We start from the raw sequence: 22,603 nt of genomic DNA, 5'->3' as shown, positions 1-22,603 counted from the left end.
TTCCTGGTGCTGCCTCATTTGCTGTCCTGATTCCACAAGAAGATAACTCGCTAGCTGAACCAATTTGGAAAAGGTGGGTTTATAGATAAGCAACAGGTAAGGTACGTTTCAAAGAAGCACCACATAAAAGAAACAAAATAGGGGAAAAAATAATGTATTTATAATCATTTAGAATGAGGGCTGCCAAGGACTGAAATGCTGAAATACACAAAAAGGTAGTAAGCCTAGGAAACAAGTGCACACCATTGCCCATTATACCTTCCAATTTGTATAGTTATTGAAAACAAAATGTGAATGTCCCGATTATTTTTCTTCTTTCCTCACCACCAACTTAGAGTCAGCAAAGACTGAACTTGACTCTCTGTACAACACACTTTTCACACTCTGAGCCCAGACAGTCCATCATACTGCTCAGAGGATGTAACACCCTGATAGTGTTGGGTAGTAGCTCAATATAAGAAGCTATGCCAGTGTTGTTTGTATATTTTTTCAGCTTCCTTGCAGTAGCAAGCTATTTTTATTTTAGTGTAGCTTGTAATGTTAGCGAGCTACTTTTTCCAGCGACACAATTGCTGAAGCTACCGCTACTGTCAAAGCTACTTTTTCAAATAAAGCTGTTTTGGGAGGAGGTATTTGAAATAACAGAGCTGACTTTGCCATCTAGTATGGCTCAGATGCTAAATTCTTTAGCTAGCTACTTCCCCCCCCCCACCCCCCACAAAAGTAGCTTATAGTGTTATTCAGGAGTAGCTTGTAGTTGTAGCTAGCTACTTTTTATGAATAGCTTCCGCAATACTGCACCTAGATCTTGCAGGTGCCTGAGCAGCTTTAGCCGCCCACCTCACACCGTGCCCTGACAATTGTGGATTGCACACTGGGAACTCCCAGCCAAGCCCACAAATGGTATAGCTTCTGTATGGCTTTCATATTGTAATGCTGACATCTCAAATTGAGCAATAAGCCCATCCCAGCCACATTCTTATCATTACCTTTGTGGCTTTTTGGGTGTTTGTGAGCTCTGCAGTGTTATCAGTTCTGTACAATGACAAGGATCTGCTGAGGCGATGGCTTGACAACACACATTTCACAATAAATGTGTGTGTGTGTGTGTGTGTGTGTGTGTGTGTGTGTGTGTGTCATTTGCCTATATCCCTCCCATATCCCTCCCATATTAAGCATAGTAAATGACTGGCGATTCCATGTAAGTGAATGCATAATTTCTAGTCATCAGCTTTTACTTCCCCCAAAACCAGCGACAACAGATATACAGGGATGATGCAATGTTTCTCTGAGTATGGAGATTTTAGCTCTCTGCAAAAGTGCATGGGTTCTTACTGTGCGAGTCCGGTGTATGCGATGGACAGGCAAACTAAACACAACTGAGCAACACTGACCAAGCTGTAAAAAAAAAAAAAAAAAAAAAAAAAAAAAAAAAAAAAAATATATATATATATATATATATATATATATACACTCACCTAAAGGATTATTAGGAACACCATACTAATACTGTGTTTGACCCCCTTTCGCCTTCAGAACTGCCTTAATTCTACGTGGCATTGATTCAACAAGGTGCTGAAAGCATTCTTTAGAAATGTTGGCCCATATTGATAGGATAGCATCTTGCAGTTGATGGACATTTGTGGGATGCACATCCAGGGCACGAAGCTCCCGTTCCACCACATCCCAAAGATGCTCTATTGGGTTGAGATCTGGTGACTGTGGGGGCCAGTTTAGTACAGTGAACTCATTGTCATGTTCAAGAAACCAATTTGAAATGATTCGACCTTTGTGACATGGTGCATTATCCTGCTGGAAGTAGCCATCAGAGGATGGATACATGGTGGTCATAAAGGGATGGACATGGTCAGAAACAATGCTCAGGTAGGCCGTGGCATTTAAACGATGCCCAATTGGCACTAAGGGGCCTAAAGTGTGCCAAGAAAACATCCCCCACACCATTACACCACCACCACCAGCCTGCACAGTGGTAACAAGGCATGATGGATCCATGTTCTCATTCTGTTTACGCCAAATTCTGACTCTACCATCTGAATGTCTCAACAGAAATCGAGACTCATCAGACCAGGCAACATTTTTCCAGTCTTCAACTGTCCAATTTTGGTGAGCTTGTGCAAATTGTAGCCTCTTTTTCCTATTTGTAGTGGAGATGAGTGGTACCCGGTGGGGTCTTCTGCTGTTGTAGCCCATCCGCCTCAAGGTTGTATGTGTTGTGGCTTCACAAATGCTTTGCTGCATACCTCGGTTGTAACGAGTGGTTATTTCAGTCAAAGTTGCTCTTCTATCAGCTTGAATCAGTCGGCCCATTCTCCTCTGACCTCTAGCATCAACAAGGCATTTTCGCCCACAGGACTGCCGCATACTGGATGTTTTTCCCTTTTCACACCATTCTTTGTAAACCCTAGAAATGGTTGTGCGTGAAAATCCCAGTAACTGAGCAGATTGTGAAATACTCAGACTGGCCCGTCTGGCACCAACAACCATGCCACGCTCAAAATTGCTTAAATCACCTTTCTTTCCCATTCAGACATTCAGTTTGGAGTTCAGGAGATTGTCTTGACCAGGACCACACCCCTAAATGCATTGAAGCAACTGCCATGTGATTGGTTGGTTAGATAATTCATTAATGAGAAATTGAACAGGTGTTCCTAATAATCCTTTAGGTGAGTGTATATATATATATATATATATATATATATATATATATATAATTAAAAACAAAGTAGAGCTGCAAGGGTTTGTCCTGACTGAGCATCACTGTGAAGGAAGACATGAAGGGGAAGTGACGCGCTGAGCGACAGAGAAGTGCAATTCTCAAGGTGTTGTCGAGGTATTATCTGTGGTGGTGAATGTTTACACTGCTGTCATTATGAATTCCAAACCCAGCTGAAGATCTGGTCATATTTAATCCTGTGGGAATAGGGTTAAGGAGGAGGTGTATTTAACACTGATATGTCCTTTAGTCTGGCTTTTGCGACATCATTACATGGGGGATGAGAGGGATGCAGTCACATAGCTTGAAAGGGGCAGAGGCAGGGAACGCCACCTCTAATCGATGAATGAATCACCCTAATGAATGCAGTTCAGTCTATATTTATCCCGAGATCCCAAGTGAGAATTGTACTGTTTACTGTAATTTTCACATCAATCCTCCCAGTCCCATATGTGATCTCGAACACACCACTACCATGATCACAGAATCTCACTCTCCCCTGCCCATACTTCACTGGGGTGGGGTGGGGGAAAACTGACCGAAGTGGGGTCCTCCAGTGGGTCCTCGATTTCCGCCTGCCGCAGGAACACGTTGCCTCTGCACACCCTCCACAACATCCTCTCAAAGGTGGGGATGCGCTCCCGGTTGATGACCCCGGCCACAAACCTGAATGTCAAAATGCACACATATTGTCCATCTGTTAGCAAGCGATTTCATATGGGGGGACAGGTTCAAAGGTTTTTAACTCTATGTTTCTTTGTCCAAACCTAGACACTAACATTTAACAGTCTGCAGTCATATTGTTGCTGTATCTTACCTCCCTGTATACAGGACTACACAGCTCATCCATCTGGTACTCTGTACGTAACTTATAACTTCTGTCACATATAACAGTTCCTTTTCACATCCATAATTCTGTAAAAATAATATACAGCTCTAGAGCCGTTCTGATTACAATCTTATGGCGGGCTTAATACGCAGCTAAAGCCAATGAAATGCATAACCTCTCACTTCCCTTCTAACATGCTCACTATGGCTTTGTTTAGTCAGAGGAGCCGATAAGAACGCCATGAAAGATAGGCGGGTGGGTGTAGGCATTCAGGCTTGCACAAAAACACTAACATCACAAGCCACTAGGCAGCTGGTCTCCTTGTCTATTGATCAGTCTCTCTGCAATTAATGTCTGTAATACAGTAGGCATGCAGTGATGGCAGTAAATGCCACCCTGTTCACTCCCCCACCGCCCATCCCCTCCAAAGGATAAAGGGAGAGCACAACAGCATCCTGGGGGCTGGAATTGTGATCAGTGTACCTATTGATCTGCTGTTAAGTGAAGGCAATCTGAGCTGGTGTAGAGCCAGGGCAACGTTTAGCAATTGATGTCCGCCATGTCTGTGCACTGAACGAGGACTGGATGGCGTGTAACCTTTGATATTCTAACACGCCAGCTGCACAGCTCTGTCTGTAAATAGTTGGGATGTTGGATAGCTCAAACACGAGGGCGCTCGGTTGCTAAGCACCGGACAAAATGGTGAGAATGGCCTTTCAGCGCGTGTCTGACATCACTGCAGTTTAGCTCCGCTGTCTGCTGGTGTCTGTAATAAATGTAGCTGTACTCCATTCTTGACTACCGAAATGCCGCAATATAGCAGGTAACATACACGCTATACGTTTTCTAACAAAACCAGGTGACAGGACTCTCAACCCAATGCTGTGGTGCTGCTAGCACAGAGTGGGTGCAAACTACAAGGTGAACTTACAAGCAGTGAGGCATGTATGATAGTTAAAATTAAGATTTTAAGAGCAGAGGTGTATTATAAAAGGCCAGTGTTTTATTACAATAGGACTACACATTTGTTTTACATAATGCACATCAAAAGGGAGCAAGCAGAAATATGTATCTTTGTGTGTGTGTGTGAGTGTGTGTGAGAAACTTTGAGAAACAACTTTAACTGTGACCGTAGTCACGCAAATGCTCGAGGAGTTATAAAATCAATGTCAGCATGATTTGCAGATTACTGTATTACAGTCAGGTTTATACAAGTAGTTTTTGGTCAAACAGGCGTTTGCACTTCCCATAATATGAAAGACATTCCCCCATCCCCCCAAAAAAGACTACATAACATATATTACCTATGCTGTGTACATTAAAATGAGCATTTTATGTAGGAACAGTCTATATCAATAAGCCATAAAATATGCCTTATGCTTGGCGTTTGTCCTTTTGAAATGGCAGGTGCTGGGTCCACAATCAGTTGCATGTTGATGGGGAGAGGGATATGGGTTGGGGTGCCCCGTGCTGTACACCAGTACTTACCCCAGCCTAAGCGGGGCTCCTCTGCCCACTTCACTTGGGTCCAGCAGAGAGGAAGACTCCTCCAGCAAGTCAGGATCCGCCATCTGCTGATGATGATGCAATTCAGCCTGAATTCACAAACCAATTAACAACTAATGAAGCTCGTTAGTGACATGCGGTGGGAACCAGGAATGGGAGCGCAAAGAGAGAGAGAGAGAGAGCGAGAGAGAGCGAGAGAGACACTGTGGGAGAGAGACAGAAGCCGTGAAGTGATGAAAGAAGGGGATGGTAAAAACAAAAACAAAATCAGAGGTGGGTTTGTTAGTACAAGAACAAAAACAGCCTGTTTACATTCACCGGGACATTCAATACATAAAGGAACACCAACAACAAAGTCACACAGCCAACACGGTAGCTTGGTCCCGTGGAAGCCAACTGTTAAATGCACAGACAGATATGGAAGGAAACTGGAAAGCAGCATCAGAAACTACTCATAAATATATTGTGTGGATTCGCTGAAGGTATTAAAATGTCTGATCGCTACTCCACAGCAACAGAAATGACACTCTTTACTTACACTTCAGTTTCCTTGTTTGTTTTTAGATCTTGTTTTGTTTTTCAAAATGGTGACATTTTAGGGTGAAATTCTAAGGGATTTATGAATGCATACATCCCAAGAACCACATAATAGGTAGAATCTGATAGGCATCAGTAAAACTTTTAGTTTTATAGATAGATTCAAATACTGTGCCCAAAGTGGTATAATTTTCAAGATTAATGCAGAAAATGAAAACAAACTAGGAAACTTGATGCACAAGTATTGAAAAATGTATGTGTGTGGGGGGGGGATGATCATTAAGATCTTTAGCAATGTTGGGGGGAAAAATAAATGTGTGCTATTCAATAGGGAAAAATACAGTTTTCATTATGCAAAGCCCCCTTGAAGCAGACTTTCTGCAGCATGCAAAGCTGATTCCTTTGTTCTATGCATTAATCAATATAAACCCTGACTTACATAGAAATAATGTTTTTTTTTTCTTCCATATTTAAATTGGGATTGACATAATAATAGAACAGGGGGAAATAAGTATGAAACAGTAGGTTTAATTAGGAAATCTACCTATACTGTATCAATATATGCAGGAAATGCAATACATAATATATTCCACAGTATGCGCATACATATGTGTAATATGTATCACATGTCCGCATGTAACTGTGAACACAGCAAAAGAATTCCATGGCCCATAATTATCAGAAAGAGAATAGGCTGGAAAATGAAATCTGATTTTATTAATTAATTAAAAAAAAAAAAATCCACCGGGACAAATACCAAGCATAAGAGGGAGGAGAGTCCAGAAAAGAATGTTGAATCAGGAGAAAGAAGAAAACAGGGGGGAAGGGGTAGAGATACCGCATGACATTAACAGCTACTTTCCCAGTCTCCTGGTCAGGCCAGTCTGCTAACTGGATCTGGGCTGAAGGGTGTACACTGATCTCCCACTTACTGCTCTGCCTGACAGTGCAACAAACAGAAGACTAGGGAAAGGACAAATATAATTAGGTGTCTTAACCTTGATACTACCAATACCCCTCCCAATCACTGAAATAAATACAAACATGTTAACAAATCTGCAGACCTGGAAGTTTCGGAACCCTTTATGACACCACTCAGGTTTTCTGGTTGCGTATAACAGACCATACACTGCTCTGTAACTCTGGGTACTGTTTCTGGTTGTTTAAAGAATACGACAACCTTTGTCCTGAATTGGTTCCTATGAGAAATCAGACCTGAAAAAGTGTATTCAGACAGTTCAACTCTGGGAAATCCTCTCGCCCTTGGTATGACAGCCTCTTCAAGATAAACAAGGCTACAGGGACACAAGAGGGAAATTAAGTGTAGGGCTGAAGACAGAGAGTGGTTGGGGTTTGGAGCAAATATTGCAGACACAGCGCTGAAGCCGACTACTTGGTTTTGTTTTGTGTTGATGGCCTTAGTTCTACTTGTGGGTTAGGTCTCTGTGTCTTTTGAAGGAAGAGGAAGTTACAAAACCCACAGAGTAGTGGTGTTTGAGTAGTAACAACAACCTGCAAGCTCCACTCAGTCTTCTGAAAGCATGTACAGTTTCAAAATGAAATGTGATTGAAAATTTAAACCAATTCAGGACAAGGGCTGTAAGGCAGGACCAATGTGCAGAGGACTACAATTCCATCACCATTAGAGAATTCCCACCCCCCACACTAGAGGAAACCATTATAAACACAAGGCAGGGGATCCCATCAATGATTGCTGATAGGGCAGCACATTTAGCTAAATTATTAACCTCAATGGGAGTGCTTTAGGACTTAAGCCATAACTTTTAAGTTTTAAAATGTTTTGCTTGGGTACAGGACTAACATACTTCCTGTTAGGACGCAAGGAATGAGGTTTCAGTAACTCTACTGCCAACCGTTATACCTACCCACTCATCAGAGTTAATCTTACATGCTGGATTTGATGGTATACCACAGCTATTCTGATTTCACTAGATTCAGAGATGGATGAAGGCTTGAGTTGAATTTACTACTGGCCTAGGTTTCAAAACTACCCAGCTGGAGGTGTTTCATCATTGATAATTATAATATTAATAGTAAAATAATGATGCATCACGAGCATGATTGATTCTATTATTAATACCACTATAAATGTGTATCGTGACACTATAAACGTGTATCGTGACACTATAAACATTAATAAAGCACAATGAAAAATAAATAGATCTTATATTAGCTATTTATGTGCAAATGCTTTCATCTCTAGGGAACCGGAAGACACAGATTTACCTGGAAAGCATAGTTCTGCCAATCAGATACGAGTCCCTCTCTGCCAGTCACTTGTGTACCTGAGGCACTGAGACCTGTGATGTCTATACATCTGTAAGCTGTAAGCCAGTGTGTGGTCAGGCAGGTGGAAGGTGGGGGTAATAATGAGTACTACTAATGTAATGCTAATAATGCTGGCAGCCAACAGAGAGGGGCAGCCAATGGTCAGTGATAAGCCAGGAAGGGGAGAGGCACCAAGGAATGACCTCCTGACCTCGTCGAAAAACTGCTGCGTCCGGCGCAAGATGTGCTTGAGCTCTGTCAGCTCTAGGAAGTTTTTCTTCAGGGCCTCCTGGTTGGTGTTGATCTCCTTCAGTTCGTTCTCCAGCTTCTCGAAAGTGGCCTACACAAGCGCCGGGGAGCCAGGGGAGAAACACCAATGAGATGCACGCACCTCCTTTCACAGGAAGTTGCATAACAGAAATAAGCAGGCACAAAACAGAATGCATAGATGAGTGTTGGTCAGCTGTAATAATATACCAGATAAACACTGTGTCTATAAAAGACACACAGGAAGCATGGCCTTACCTCCAAATCAATCATGTCTCTGGGAAAGGGCACCTCAGGGTTTTCCCCTGTGTCCACAATTGGGATGTTAGCTTTCTTAATCTCCTTCTCCACAAACCCTGCGAGACAGAATTAAAGAGTTTAAAGGCAGTATGTCCCAGCTTGTATGAAAATCTAATCTAATCTAAACTGGGTTACAAAATAGATTAAACAGTTCCACCATCATCTTACATTTCTATGAATCGTCATAAATATCAAATTGTTTTGTCCCTCAAAAAAAAAAAAGTTTGTCCATACAGCAGTGGACATTTTCTCTGTATTTCCCTCTCTTCCTCTGTAACACTCACGGAGTTTGCGGTCCATCTCTTCGCATCGCCTCACTTCATTGACAAACTTCCTCTGGAACACGTTCACATCCGGATTGAGCTGTAGGAAAAAAACAGGGAGCAAATCATCAGTATGAGATAGAACAAGTATTTTGCCTAGGGAAGAAAATAGGGCACAGAGGAAGGCAATCTTTCAGAGGTGGAGGGGGGGGAAATTTGCTCTGATCCAATAGATATTGCATTTTTCAAGAAAGAGAACTTTAACTTAAAGCAAAACTATACACACACCCTTGGGACTCGAGTTTCAGTGTGTCTTAGCTGGTAAAAGCTAATGCTCGGAGTGCAGATCGAGCCCTATGGTCCAGACAGAGCTGGGTCCAGTCTGGGCTGGGTCATAGTGGACTGTGACCAGGATTCCCAATAGGGGTGTGCACAATAGAGCGAGTGTAGCTGAGGCCAGCTTGAGTTTCACTGGGAAGTGTATGCTTGGTGTCATGTCATGTGTGTGCATTTCAGCTACATTCTCTCTTCCTCCATGAATTACAGGGGACAGTGCAGAGAGTTGAATGTGCTCAAAATTGTGAGCATTTATATATATATATATATATATACATATATATAAAACAAAAAGGTGATCGTAAAAAATAATAAATAAATAAATAAATAAAACTTGGTCTCTTTACCAAAACCATTCAAGCTAAAAGTTTTGATATTTATTTATGTATAATTTTATTTATTTATATTTGTAATAGCAACAACTCACATCACGAAACTGGACCATTCCAAGTTCCCCCAGTTCGCTGACACAACAATACGCAGCTTCTGATTGGAGGAAGAGCTGAGCCAATGTCATCTCCTCACTTCGAAATAACTCCCCCATGATGGCACAGGAGATAGGGCCTCGGTTGTCTAGGGGTAAAAATATGTCTTCTTGTCCTATGGAGTAAAGAAATAAAGATAGGGGTTGGGGGGTAGCACTGGTTAGTATGACATTAAACTGGCGTACCTTATCTGCTTTTCTTTGGCTATAACTGCATAACAAACCAGATTTCATGTTAATTATTAATATTACACTATGGGGCTGATGCTTTTGTCGCAGGCCACTCACATTCAACAAGGAACTGTAAAATCTTCACAGAGCAAAGGTCACAATTAACAAAAAAGACAAAACAACATTCCCAGAATTACATAGTGGAGCAAAATGTTGTATTCCACCATCACCGATGACATGGTTGCAAGAGTCCCCATGAAATTCAGAACACACAATTTATGATCTGAACTTCAGTAGAGGACATAGGCTGGCTATTGCAACTTGGATAAAAGTGCACACAAATCCAAATGAATCAATAATTATAACCGCATCTCTTATACTGCAGACTAAAACAAACCATATCTGATAGATCTGTATTCGCGATCTTCGCCGTCATGGACTCCCTCAATTTCTCACATTCAAATAACTACAGCTTTGGGTACATCATCAAAATATCCGGATTTTCTTTCCCATTAGATCAAAGTGCTCCTAATTATCCTACATTCCTAAGTTACCAGCTGTAAGCGTCTGCCACTAATCGCTTTGAAAGTTGTCAGATACCTTACATCATTGAAGCGTGAAAGTTCACACGGCCTTGTCACAGAATTAACATTAAGTGGAACAATAATGTAAAAGATGATTTATTCCCTGGCTTTTATCCCATACCCCATATGGTTCAAGAAGTAAGTCTCCTACTGAAATAAAACCCAGAGAATTGCAGTATTTCCCAGTATTTAAGGCAGAGGGGCTGTGAACAGAAGGAACCCGATTCACTGTGTATTATTCTGAACATGTTACTTAACTTCCTTGTAATCAGACATTGAAAAAATATATACAATCCAGGTCCTGTTTTGGTAAGTCACTCTACAGCACAAGTTCACATCATAATATTGTATCACTGTATCAGTAGTAGTAGTAGTAGTAGTAGTAGTAGTAGTAGTAGTATTTGCTGCATTTACATTATGGAATACAATATATTTAGCTGATGATCTCTCTCTGACAAGAATACAAGACAATACAGTTTCAACAGTAAAACTCTGTACCGTTAAGGTGCTTGATTGTCCATAGATGATGCAAGGTAGCAGAACATATCAAATTTCACATCTGTCTTTATCCACATTTAGAGTTATGTTGTTACCTCACTGAGTTAAATGCCGTCAACCCCACTATGCATTACACAGTGACTGTGCTTGGACTGCGTAGCTGAATAACACACTCTTGCTGTAATGGTGGTACCTTGCCGTGCAGCTGAAGCGAGAACAGATGCTACGGCACAGGCTTAGACCACGTGATGTGAGTGAGAGCACATCATCGAGGAGACGCGTATCTTATTCAAAACGCACAGGGAATGGTAAAAAACGCATACTGTAAGGTATTTAGCAAACGCTACCGGATGAATGATATTGCAATGCTACGAGAATTACAATTCGTCATTGTAGCTTTTTCTCATACGTAATACTCAGGGTCGTCCCAGTATTGTAATTTTTTAAGTCGACACAAATATGAAGGAATCTTTCAATCAAAATATGAATGCATGTAGGTAGTGGCCACACGAGTGAAGCGTTAAGCTGCTATGTACCTCTCGTTATGAAAATATGAAAATAAGAAAACAACACATGCATGTCATCTCAATCCTTTGCATAGACTGACGTTTCTGCCGCACTGTCCTTTTAAACCTCTCAAGGGCGCCATTATGAATATTTTTTCATTTTTATACGAACGACTGAAGCAAGCATCCATTAAAGTACACCAATGTCACTTCATCTCAGAAACACATCAAACTAAGTTAGCTTTTATGATATCTGAATGTTGTCTATTGTATTTGGTTTAAAATGAAGAGGGTCGTGCCCCAGTCTCCAGCATGATCAACACTGACCACACTACTGCATCATGACATGCTTAACTGCATTTAATTGAATGCAACACGAAAGATAAATAAAGCCAGTTTGAAGGACAAAACTGAAAACGGAGCCTGTTATTAAAATATTATCATTTCTTCGTTTAATGTATTGCAGCACAAGCAAGAGACCTAAAGTAAACAAATAAATATGCATTTGCCTTTCCAATTGGGTTACTGTCTACGTTTTAAAATAAGACAAAAATGTCACACAATTGACTAGCATTAGCATTAGATTTAGACAGAATTAAGATTTGTGTTAATATGTTATTTTTCCTGGGGCGTAGGTGGTGCGATCCATTGCCTGTACCAGCACTGGGCTACCAATTCAGACATCAGACATATGAAAACAAACCCACACAGACAAAAGAGATGCAGTCTAAAATATAGATATATAAAGATAATTTAAAGGTGTGTAGATGTATAGTAAATCTATATATTGAAACCCGTAGACACTGATATATAGTCAACCAGTGGTAGCTTGCTTGCTATCAATATATTTACCCTTCATTGAATATCCTACCTAGATTAGATAGCTAGTTAGATTAACATTGCCGCTAAACTAACGCAAACACAAACATGTATATCTGTGTATTTTAAGTATTTTAAATTGTACAACAATGTCCCTATTGAAAGTACAGTTCAGAATTTCAAAGGCGAATATAAGCAATAATAAGTCAATTTCCTACTGTAACTGAAGACTTCCCGATCTCCTTCGTGCTCCTCAGGAAACGTCAGCTGATCGCCAGCACGAAGTGACGTCACCAAATGTAAGGACTCCGATCACGTGATGAGGGTGTGTTGTGAGGCAGCCACGGTCGCGAAGACGTCAATAAACAGTGATCTATTTAATGTATACATATATTTTTTTGTCATAATCTGCTTATGAAGTTAAACCTCCTGTCAAATACATAATAAATAATAATTAAAATAAATTATTATTATTAACAGTTTCCCTGAAATTGAATTGTAAGTATAATGTGGACTGTCAAATTGTGTTAGCTTAGACTGTGTAAGCATGTTAAGGGGGGTTTGATACAGCAGTTGCTTTATGGTGTTATAGCCTTGTAATGCAGACATAACAAAGAGACTAAGTATGTCAGTATTAGGGAATAATATTTGTTTTGTGTGTTTAATTTGAATTTTTTGAATAGATTTTAGGTCACGTTTAATGAGCATGAGGTTTAGACAGTACTTTTCCTTTACAACCTGGAAACTCTAAGAAGGAACGACAGGTAAGACCAGCCCCTGAAGCAACATTGTATTATGTGAAAGTGAGAAAGCCAGGCTTCAAAACGTAACAAAAGGTTACAAATGAGCCCAGGCCTCTGGAGCCCACCAGCTTGTCTCATTCCCTTATTGCACCTTATTGCTGGAGCTCATGCAGCCTGACAGTGACAGTCCAGTGCAGTGTGACTCACTCAGTCTTTTTCTATGACCCGTGCATTGTTTACAGTTACACTCCCAGAACTCAGATCTGGATGGATTGCTTTGAACCAGCCTTCATCCTGAATGAAAGCAGAGCAGAGCAGTGTAACTGGTGTACATCAGCCATGGCCTTTATGTGCAGCAGCGCTGTAAAACTGATATTTACACACCTCTTTAAACCAAGTACTTCACTGCAAAGAAAACAAACCTGTTACAGGGCATAAGAGCTATAGAGATTTAACATAAAAATGCAAAGCTTTGATTGGAGTTTTGCTTTTTTCAAAATACCTCTGTATCAAAAACACAAATAAGTGTTGGCTTTTATGTATTTCAGTATTCACAAAAAACGTATAGCTCAATCCCAAAAATGTTGATATTACAGTGTTTTGGCTCATTTGGCTCCTATCATGACACCTTTTAAGTTAGTATGGATTACAATTTTAGTGTTTTGGGATAATACTGTATTAATTTTATGAAATCCTTTATGTTCTGTGGTGTTGATTTTTGTCGAACTGTATTCAAAACTGTTTTCAACTGTAAACTGCAATAACCACCTTAAATAAATCATGGCAGCAGGGCTGGCCCTAGCCTTTCTGGGGGCGTTGACAAGATTTGATTGTGGTGCCCATCTTTATGGTGGAGAGAAAATGTTTAGGTAAAACTAAAAGACACACAAACATTTAAATAGAACACAGAACATCACAGAACATGTATTGCACTTTAACATACACTGTACGTGTTGAAGAAATAGATTTAGTAATAAATACAAATTAATATAGTGCACTGTGCATAATGAAATAACAGCAATAACTAATACACAGTTTAGGTAAAATAACATCCACATCAAAACTACTCAGTACTGAAAATACTATAGTGCATATTAAAAAAAACTAAATTAAATACAATACTATCAAAAAAACTGGCAGACTACTGTAGTATTTAAGTACAAGCTAGTATCATCATTTGGATGGTAACTGACAGTAGGCTAGCTATGAAAGTGATGTGATGAATTATTACTTCATCTGATTGAGCCGGATAATTGCTTTATGTATAATTTGATAAGATATGTGAATTGCTCACAAAGTTACAACAGTTTAAATTCCCACTTCTTGCAATATAGACAACACAGAAAATCAGTGTTAAAGTTCTGCTGACAGTCTCTTCATAAACTCCTCAACGACATATACTTATATCCATCATATTTACATTAAATTTAGCACACATATCCCTGACTCTGTTTTGACCTTAGACACTATGCTCGAGTCACAGTCGGGTTTACATGCTCTTAGTTTATTGCACTAGAGACGAGCTGCAGTTTACCCGCAGCCAAGCAAAGGACAAAGGATTGTCGTTTGCATTGCCCCTTGTTGTTTAATACTTTGTTTTTAATGATCTTATCGAGTGGTTTTTCATGTCACTGATAGAGCAGCAAGCTGTGAATAGAAATGTTTTATAAAGTTAGGATTACAACACGATGTACTAAACAGTGCACAACAGACCCACAACAATATAGAGAGCATAATGATAATAGGAAACAAAAGTGATCAGGGCAATAGCCTGTCTACTCTGTGTGAGAGCTGGAGGTGAGCAACACACAGGCAGTATTATAATAAATACTTATGAAAATCTTATTCTCCTATCATGTTTATTCTTCTTGTTTATTTTTTCTTCTTCAATCAGCTCAGCTCTCATTGGCTGCTGATCACTTCTGCGCTCTGCAAAGAAACAGGGAGAGAGAGCCGTGCCAAGACGACAAGGCCACTGTGGGACATGCTGAGCAGCAGCACATGAACAATTGCTGGTGGGGTGCTGTTGAAACTATCTGAGAAGAAGTTTGTGAACACCGCTTTGTTTTGTTTGGGGTTAATGATTTCATTTTATTAATGAATTTATGTCCATATTCGGTTCTTGAAGGGTAATGTAATTACGAAGAAGATAAAACTTTTTTTGGCAACAACCCCCCAACACTCACCCCCCCCCCAGGATTAAGGGACCCCTCCTAAGCTCTAACCCAATTCAAACACTGGTCAGAACTTTGTTTTGATACCAAACATCACATCTTTCAGCACCTGCTTGACACATAACAAGTATGCTTAAGTGAGTAAATTTAAAATAATAATAGCTAGCTTGACAGAACAGGTGAACCATGAGGTGAAAAATTAATAATTAGGTCTGTAACATTCCTCTACCTTGAGCCTTTTTGTCCTCATCCTCTTTTCTCCTCTTCATCTTTTCTACACCTGACGGGTATGCTCTTTTATATTGATATTCTGGGGCCCTAGACAACCACCTCTGCCTGTACCTCGGGCCAGTCCTGCATGGCAGAACTTCCAATATATTTCCCTGTAGGCAGTCTGTCCTAGAAAGGCACAGCCCAGATGCAATAAGGCTGAAGAGCGAGAGGAACGAACGGACAGATGGACAGACAGACAGACAGACAGACACTACATCACATGTCGACATGCCATTGTATGGCCGTGCTGTGAATATAAAAGCAGTAATCTGGGTCATATCAGCATTAAGGTTGACAAATTAGAGCAATAGAATGCTGCCCCTAGGCTCCAAGATTGGTTACTGAAGGTGTGTGTGTGGGTCGGGGGGGGTGAGTGAGGGTTGATCTCGGTGTGTTGCCAGTACACTGACAAAGCTGTGGCATTATGTTTCTCACTAACAGATCTTGCGACCCGTGTTCAATGCAAAGGTCGCCCTGAAGCAATAACAACTGGTTGGAAGGGTTGCTTCCTAATTTCATGAAACTAAAATGAACAAGAAAATAACCTGTCCATCCCAGATCAGACACCCAAGCTGCATTTTAAAAAGTAAACAGGGGTGTCTGTATGTCACAGGCCTGGGAGGGTAGCTGCCTATGACCCCTGACCCTATGACACGGTGCTAAAGATGGACAGCGAACGTGCCTCAACTTGTGCTGATCTGTCTCTCTAAATCTTGGCCTCATTTTGTGTACCCTGTTAGCCCAGGCATTGAAGATCTTTGCTTGCTGTTGAGTGGATCTATTCAGCATAGGCCTGGGGTCAATTAACAATTGTAATTTGTCATTCATAAAATTAATCAGGAACAGTCCAAATAAGCCATTCTCATGCTTAAGGTTTCAGAATCCCATGATCGTCTGTCTACTAGTTTTACTTACTTTCAATTAGAACATACAGTGCACCTGTTTATTGTGCTTTGTATATTACCTTCCCTGTCATTGTAATTATACTTCCTTATTGTAATTGAACAAAATATCACTGTCATTGTAATGGAGACTCACAAAAACTGTGTTAATGATGACTAATGATAACTGATCCAATGTCTCAATCAGAAGCCTACAGGGATTACATGCCTGTGTTTGATGTACATAAATGCATTAACAGGGCTGTAGCTTTAAACAGAGAGCTGCTCAGGACCATTGGTGTGCTTCTCTTGTTTGATGTGGGGTTGGCAGGCTGCAGGCAGCTCACGGAAGAATCTGACACTGATGGTGTAATTAAGCAGGGGTATATTTAGCAACACCCAGATTGGCTTCTTGTGAAAGGCCACAGGTCCCGCCAGAGATGGAACAAAATAATAATATTGAATTGGCGAAGGCTTGTTAGCTCCCTTTGCTTCCATTGTGACAAAATGGCCCCTTCACCTATTTTATAGCAGTGCAGCAGCCACCCAACCGAGTTAGGAGAAATGGGGTAGGTTTAGAAAAAGCACCATCTGCTGGCGATTTGTAGAATTACATATAACAATTTATTTGTTCTGGACTGGACTGGACACTTTATTTTTTATGATTTTTTTAATGTTTTTTTTTATTTTAGCAGATGCTCTTGCTCAGGGCAATTTACAGTTATCACAAGAAACATTTCAAAGCATAACAGTGCAGTAAATACAATCCGTACAACATACAGTAAGCATGCATCTTAATACAATGAGCTAACAAGTGCAAAAATAATCCCCCGTTTGTGCTAGAGGGTGGGGTAGGCATAGGAAAAGTTACAGATAATTAAGATTTCTTGTGCAGACAGTTGTATGCATCAAAAGAGTTGAGGAGGCTAACTCAAATCTATCCACAATAATGCAATGACAAAACCCCAGTATGAATTTGCTATCTGATGTTATTTTATTTGATTAATTTACTTATTGATTTTATCTGGGAAATAATTAAATTCCCAGCTTTTGCCCACTGACTGATGACAGAAAAGAACTAAAACTGTTTTATTAGAAAGATCGCTAATATGGACCATTCTGATCTGTGTTTAATCTAGGGAACTGTAGTGAAAACCTGTAAACATAAACAAAAAACAAGTAACTCCCAGAAAGAAGAAAGGTTTATTTCAAGTCATGTATTCATTGGAGCCATATGGGTGTGCATTTGTTTTCCTGTGCACCAAGCTCAGGCGATCGTCCAGTTTACATTTTGGAGGATAAGCCTTTATTCATCTGACCTTGTTGATGAATAGCCTGCGTGTTTCTAAAATGATCTTTTCCTTTGTGCCCTCAAAACAATGGGAGAGCGAGACAGCAAACATCCGAAACTGCTGGGATTACAGCTGACTGATTCAGCGTGATAGCGCCCTTTCTTTTTTCCATTCTCTCTGACTTGTTAGGGTGACTGTATACCACGGGGAGGTTTAAAGCTTCGACTGAAATGACAGAAAATAATTTGCCTTTTTGAAGTTTGAAGGGAGGCCTTGGTGGAAACGGTTAACTTTTTTCTTAACTTTTTTTTTTCCATGTCCCTTGTATTTTAATTTCAATGTCCTGAAAGAAAAGGAAAGGAAAGAAAAAAAAACTGTTTGGAAAAAATTATTGGAGTTCTGGCTTCACATTCCTCGCTTAGCTGTGCCTGTGCGTGCATGTAAAGAACAGTCCTCAGCTCTTCTCTAACTATTCCAATCATCCTACTGCGGGGTGGGTCTTTTTGGATAGCGGGGGGGTTTGGGTTGGAGCTTTTTATACCGTTAGGTGGAGTTATCCAATAGCTTTCAACTAGGGAAAGGGAAGGGGGGGTTGTGCTAAAAGTGTGTGTGAGAGAGAGAGAGAGGGGAAGAAAGTTGCAGGCTAGTTTAACTGGATGGTTTGGCAGATGTGTGCCATTGAAGTGCGAGCACGCAGGCTGTAACTAAAGGAGCTCTCCGTTTGGCTGGGCCAGGGTTGAAGACAGAAAGAGAGAGAGAGAGAGTGAGAGGAGGGGAGAAAAGCAGTAGAAGAGAAGAGGGGGAAAGAAAGTGAGCAAATAGACGAGGAATATAGAGGCAAGTCTGAAGATTGGTCACGCCAAGCTTGGCACCACAAAAAGTTTTATTTTTGTTTTCGGTTTGCTTTCGTCGTTGTTGTCGTTCAATCTTACATGACAGCCATGGCGGATTCTAGCCTAGAAATGGAGCGCATCCCCCTCACGGACCTCTCGGATGACGAGGTTGGCGAGGACGAGCCTGAGGTCGAGCCCAAGGGGGACTCGCAGGTGAACGGAGTGATGGTCCTGGCCCTACTGGACAAGATCATCGGGGCCGTGGACCAGATCCAGCAGACCCAGAACGGACTGGAGCGGCGGCAGCAGGAGATGGAGGGCGCCGTGACAGGCATCCAGAGCGAGCTCACCAAGCTGTCCAAGAGCCACAACACCACCAGCAACACGGTCAACAAGATGCTGGAGAAGGTGCGCAAGGTGAGCATCAACGTCAAGACGGTGCGGCAGAACCTGGAGAAGCAGGCAGGCCAGATCAAACGTCTGGAGAGCAACGAAGCCGAGCTGCTGAAGAGACGCAACTTCAAAGTTATGATCTACCAGGTAAGCTGTGCTTAAGAATGGCATAGTAGTGGGCTGGAGTGGGGATTCAGGGAGACTCCTCAACTATGGCATTGGGAGTGGCGGATGCTAGAATATCACTATACACATTATAATTTTGTTGCCCAATATTTTTTTTACAATTTACAGTTTACAGTTTGGGCAAAAGTACTATACTATAAGTCCAAAAAGTGTGTAAGCCGATGTAATTTTAATAGGGGGATGGGGGAAGTCCTATATGAACTAGTGGGGGGGAGTTTTGATCTTACAGTGACTACAGTAAAAACAGTAGTTAGCACTGTATAAAACTTCAGTAAATTACATTATTTGTACAAACAGCAGTGTATCAAAACCTTGTTGACCATAGTGTTTCAAAACTTCAATTACTACTGTGTGTGTGTGTGTCAATTACTTTGTTCTAACTTACAAGCAGTGTATGGTTTTTAGGGACTACTTTAACTGTAAAACTATAGTTTCCGCTTTAAATAAATGCTGTATTATGGGTTTCAGAATTGCTCACTGTACACAGTGTCGTTAAGAGGACACACAGTACCGTTATATTTGTGGCTGTATACCGTTATAGTGGCTGTAACTGCACATCTTTAAGGTGGATAACCGGTTTCGTCTGTCTTTTATTATTGCATCAGGACCTACTGTATTGTATACTATATTGATACTTTTGAAACAGGTGATAATTCTGGGATTTTGGGAAATGATAGAGGTGGGCGGCTGTAGTGTATTAGTGGGTAAGGTTACTTGCACTTAAGAGACCAAACTCCATAATTTTTCTCTGAGTACTGGACATTGTATGTGGGGGGAAACCAGTGCACAGTGTGTTTGTGAATAGTTCCATCCACTTGTGTACATTTCTGAAGCTGGCTAAAAAAATTGTTGAGTTCTTGTAAGGTGGTGTGAAATCCTCAAGCTGGAGTTTTAAAAGGACAGGCTTAGCTGGTTGGGTGAAGGCACAGTTGAAACTGAAGTCCTTAACGGAATTGGGGACACAAATTATAGTAAAATGCTGTATTAGCTTTGCAATGGTATACAAATAGCATCGAGAAACTGCTTTTGCACAACTACCAGTGTGACATTAGAGTTCTCTATGTCTCACTGTGCATAGACTTGATGGGATTTTGTACTGCAATTTAGTGGGAGCACATACCACCACTTCTGTGATAATATGCTAGGCTTTGACCCCTCTGAACTGTTATACTGTAGGATCAGTGTGTATTCTCAGATGTTTGTGTGTGTCTTTTGTGCTGATAATAAGAACAAAACTCTGCCTCCAATCTTAAATTCAGAGGTATAGCAGAATGTATATTTGTGTAATGTAATTCTGCGTGTGCCACAAAGCAACACCTTGAAAACGCTTTCCCTGGCAACCTGCGATGTGCTGACTTACTCCAGTGGAATGTCTGGCTCCCAGTGCAGAAAGCTATCTTCCCATTTCATTTCTGAAGTGAAAAGTACTGTGAGTGCCAAGCTATTTGTATTAAATAATTTATATAATGCCCTGTTTGGGTATAAACTTGGTGATCCTGTTTAGATGTGGGGTATATAACTATTGACATTACCATTACAATTAGTATTAGTAGTGGTTTCTGTAGGTGTAGCCTACTTTACTATTACAATTGCTGCTGTTATAATAATAATAATAATAATAATAATAATAATAATAAACATGTTTTGACATCGGTTTGTGTTTTTCATATATAAGTGATGGGACACTTACGGTGTAAACGCCTTAGATTATATGGATATTAGCATATGGGTATACACTTATAATTGCTAACAATGAACTAATGATTTGCTTATATCCATATAATCTTATGATAAAGTGAAGTTTATGTTTTTCCCTCTCTGCCCCTCCTGTCTTCTATCCAGAAGGTGTGTGTCCTGTACAGTGCATTCACGCAGTTAGCTCGTCCGGCTCAAGTGTCAGCAGTGCGCCTGGGACAGGGGCTGACTTTCTGAATAACTGTGCCTGTGGGCGCCGCGCTCCCTCTTTGCCGTGGCGTGTGTTTCTTACTTTACCCAGGTTGTATTCAGACACACACGTTGGTATACACCGGTTAAACCACAAGGCATCGAGATTGATAGCGTGGTTAACTCAGTTTTCCATGCACAGAAAATCAGAGGCGTGTGCCCGTATTTTAACACCCCCACAGAAAAAAGAGGAGTAGAGCAGACGCTTTTCAAAAGACGCTCTGTAGTTACAGCTCTAGTCCTGTTTCTTTTTTTAGTCCTGCATGGTGTAATGTCTAATAGCTTTCATCTAGTGCGGATCAAGCCATTCAGAGTTTCCACAGCAGACCCGGGCTGCGTTTACCATGTGCCTGGCGTTGTGTAACCTCTGTCACTCTTTCATGTGTGAAGCGGACGCGGGGGAGCTTAGTACCAGCCGAGCTGTGAATTTCATTCTGTACAAGGCAGTATGCGTTTAGCAAATTAATGTTTGCACGCCTACATTGAGTGCTTATCTGGAATGTACGCAAGACAAATATAGTGGCAGCGAATATATAGTGTCATCCATATATAGTGTCATCCATGCGTGCTTATTAATTTAGTGATAATTAAACTGTAGATGCTTCATCTATAATCTGCATCTCTGTCTGCACCACCTATTTTAACGCATATGCGCGTTGCAGGCCTTAGAAAAACTAGAAAATCGAAATGAAATCTAATTATACCTTGTCTAAAACTGAATGCAGTTGGAGTGGCTTTTAATAGTCGGACTTTGCATAGCAGCTGCGATATATGTGCCTTTAAAAAATAGATAGAAGGAAACTGAGATTAAGATTCAATGTCATTTAGAAATGGGTGAGGGGTAGGAATTGAGTTTATGGCTGAAGGGGGTGCAGACGTGTTAACATACTGGTTTAGCACTAGGACCTGGTTTAGTCTTGAGCTCATGGACTGGTTTGGTGTCAGATTTGGGAATGGGGTCAAGTCTGCAGACTGGCTTGCACTTTTTTGCCCACTGCAGTCTTCCTACTGTAGGTCAGTGCATAACATGCTGTTTTCAAAGGGAATGCTATAAGCTGTTGCCTGGGGAATTATCAGTTTCCATGGATTTTGCTTTGTTACTAACCATCCTGCATCTGGAGTGTGTAGCAGGACTGCAAATGCATGTAGACTGCTTTTCACTTCCCCAGGGCGAAAGACTCAGATTAGCACTGGGCCAGGGAAGCATACCAGAAAAGCAGTTCTCTTGAAGGACATCTCTCAACCACTGTTAGTCAGATAACACCAAAAATTAAGTAAGATCTGATCCAGAAAAAAGGATTGGATTTTGAAAAGTGTTGAGGTCGGCAATTCAATGGCCAGAATTGGTCGTGGTCAAATGTATGATTTATAATGTAATCTAATCTGGCCTTACTTTTATTATTATTATTATTATTATTATTATTATTATTATTATTATTATTATTATTATTATTATTATAATTATTATTAATAATAATAATAATAATAATAATATAGGAATTTAACAGATAACTATATCCATGGCAATGTACCTGGGCTTTTCAAACACTAACATACAATGTTCTACCATGTACACAACATTGCAAGGGTAACAACACAAAAAAATAACACATAATAAAGTAGGAAAGAAAAATATCCCACTGCAGTTGGTGTAAATGGGCACAATAAGCCAGCTATGTTTAATGGAGAGTGAAGTTTTAACTCATACAGTACACATCATAGTTGTACCTACACACTCAACATTATTGAATGTTTTTAAAG

At 40.6% G+C, this 22,603-nt stretch overlaps 2 protein-coding genes across 4 annotated transcripts in view; one reads left to right on the top strand and one right to left on the bottom strand.

The window, feature by feature from the left end:
* The window catches only part of atp6v0a1a (ATPase H+ transporting V0 subunit a1a), a 45,612-nt gene extending 33,182 nt beyond the window's left edge, over positions 1-12,430 (bottom strand). For 2 of the 3 annotated variants that reach the window (XM_066698435.1, XM_066698434.1), the window contains exons 1-7: positions 12,342-12,430; positions 9,489-9,661; positions 8,747-8,825; positions 8,421-8,518; positions 8,107-8,235; positions 5,052-5,134; positions 3,274-3,400 (exon numbers count right to left, since the gene is read on the bottom strand). In XM_066698435.1, coding sequence (XP_066554532.1) covers positions 3,274-3,400; positions 5,052-5,134; positions 8,107-8,235; positions 8,421-8,518; positions 8,747-8,825; positions 9,489-9,605 — 633 coding nt within the window. In that variant the 5' untranslated portion in view covers positions 9,606-9,661; positions 12,342-12,430. Of the gene's footprint in view, positions 1-3,273; positions 3,401-5,051; positions 5,135-8,106; positions 8,236-8,420; positions 8,519-8,746; positions 8,826-9,488; positions 9,662-10,798; positions 10,908-12,341 lie in introns of those variants that run through there. The other variant, XM_066698433.1, reaches the window with a different exon arrangement.
* Positions 12,431-18,096: 5,666 nt separating this feature from the next.
* The window catches only part of cavin1a (caveolae associated protein 1a), a 32,092-nt gene continuing 27,585 nt past the window's right edge, over positions 18,097-22,603 (top strand). The window contains exon 1 of the mRNA XM_066698432.1: positions 18,097-18,859. Coding sequence (XP_066554529.1) covers positions 18,419-18,859 — 441 coding nt within the window. The 5' untranslated portion in view covers positions 18,097-18,418. The remainder of the gene's footprint in view (positions 18,860-22,603) is intronic.

The sequence above is a fragment of the Amia ocellicauda genome, chromosome 3, assembly GCF_036373705.1.
Source record: "Amia ocellicauda isolate fAmiCal2 chromosome 3, fAmiCal2.hap1, whole genome shotgun sequence".
NCBI lineage: Eukaryota > Metazoa > Chordata > Actinopteri > Amiiformes > Amiidae > Amia > Amia ocellicauda.
Note: the sequence above shows the minus strand (reverse complement) of the source record. Positions and strands in the feature narration are given on the sequence as shown.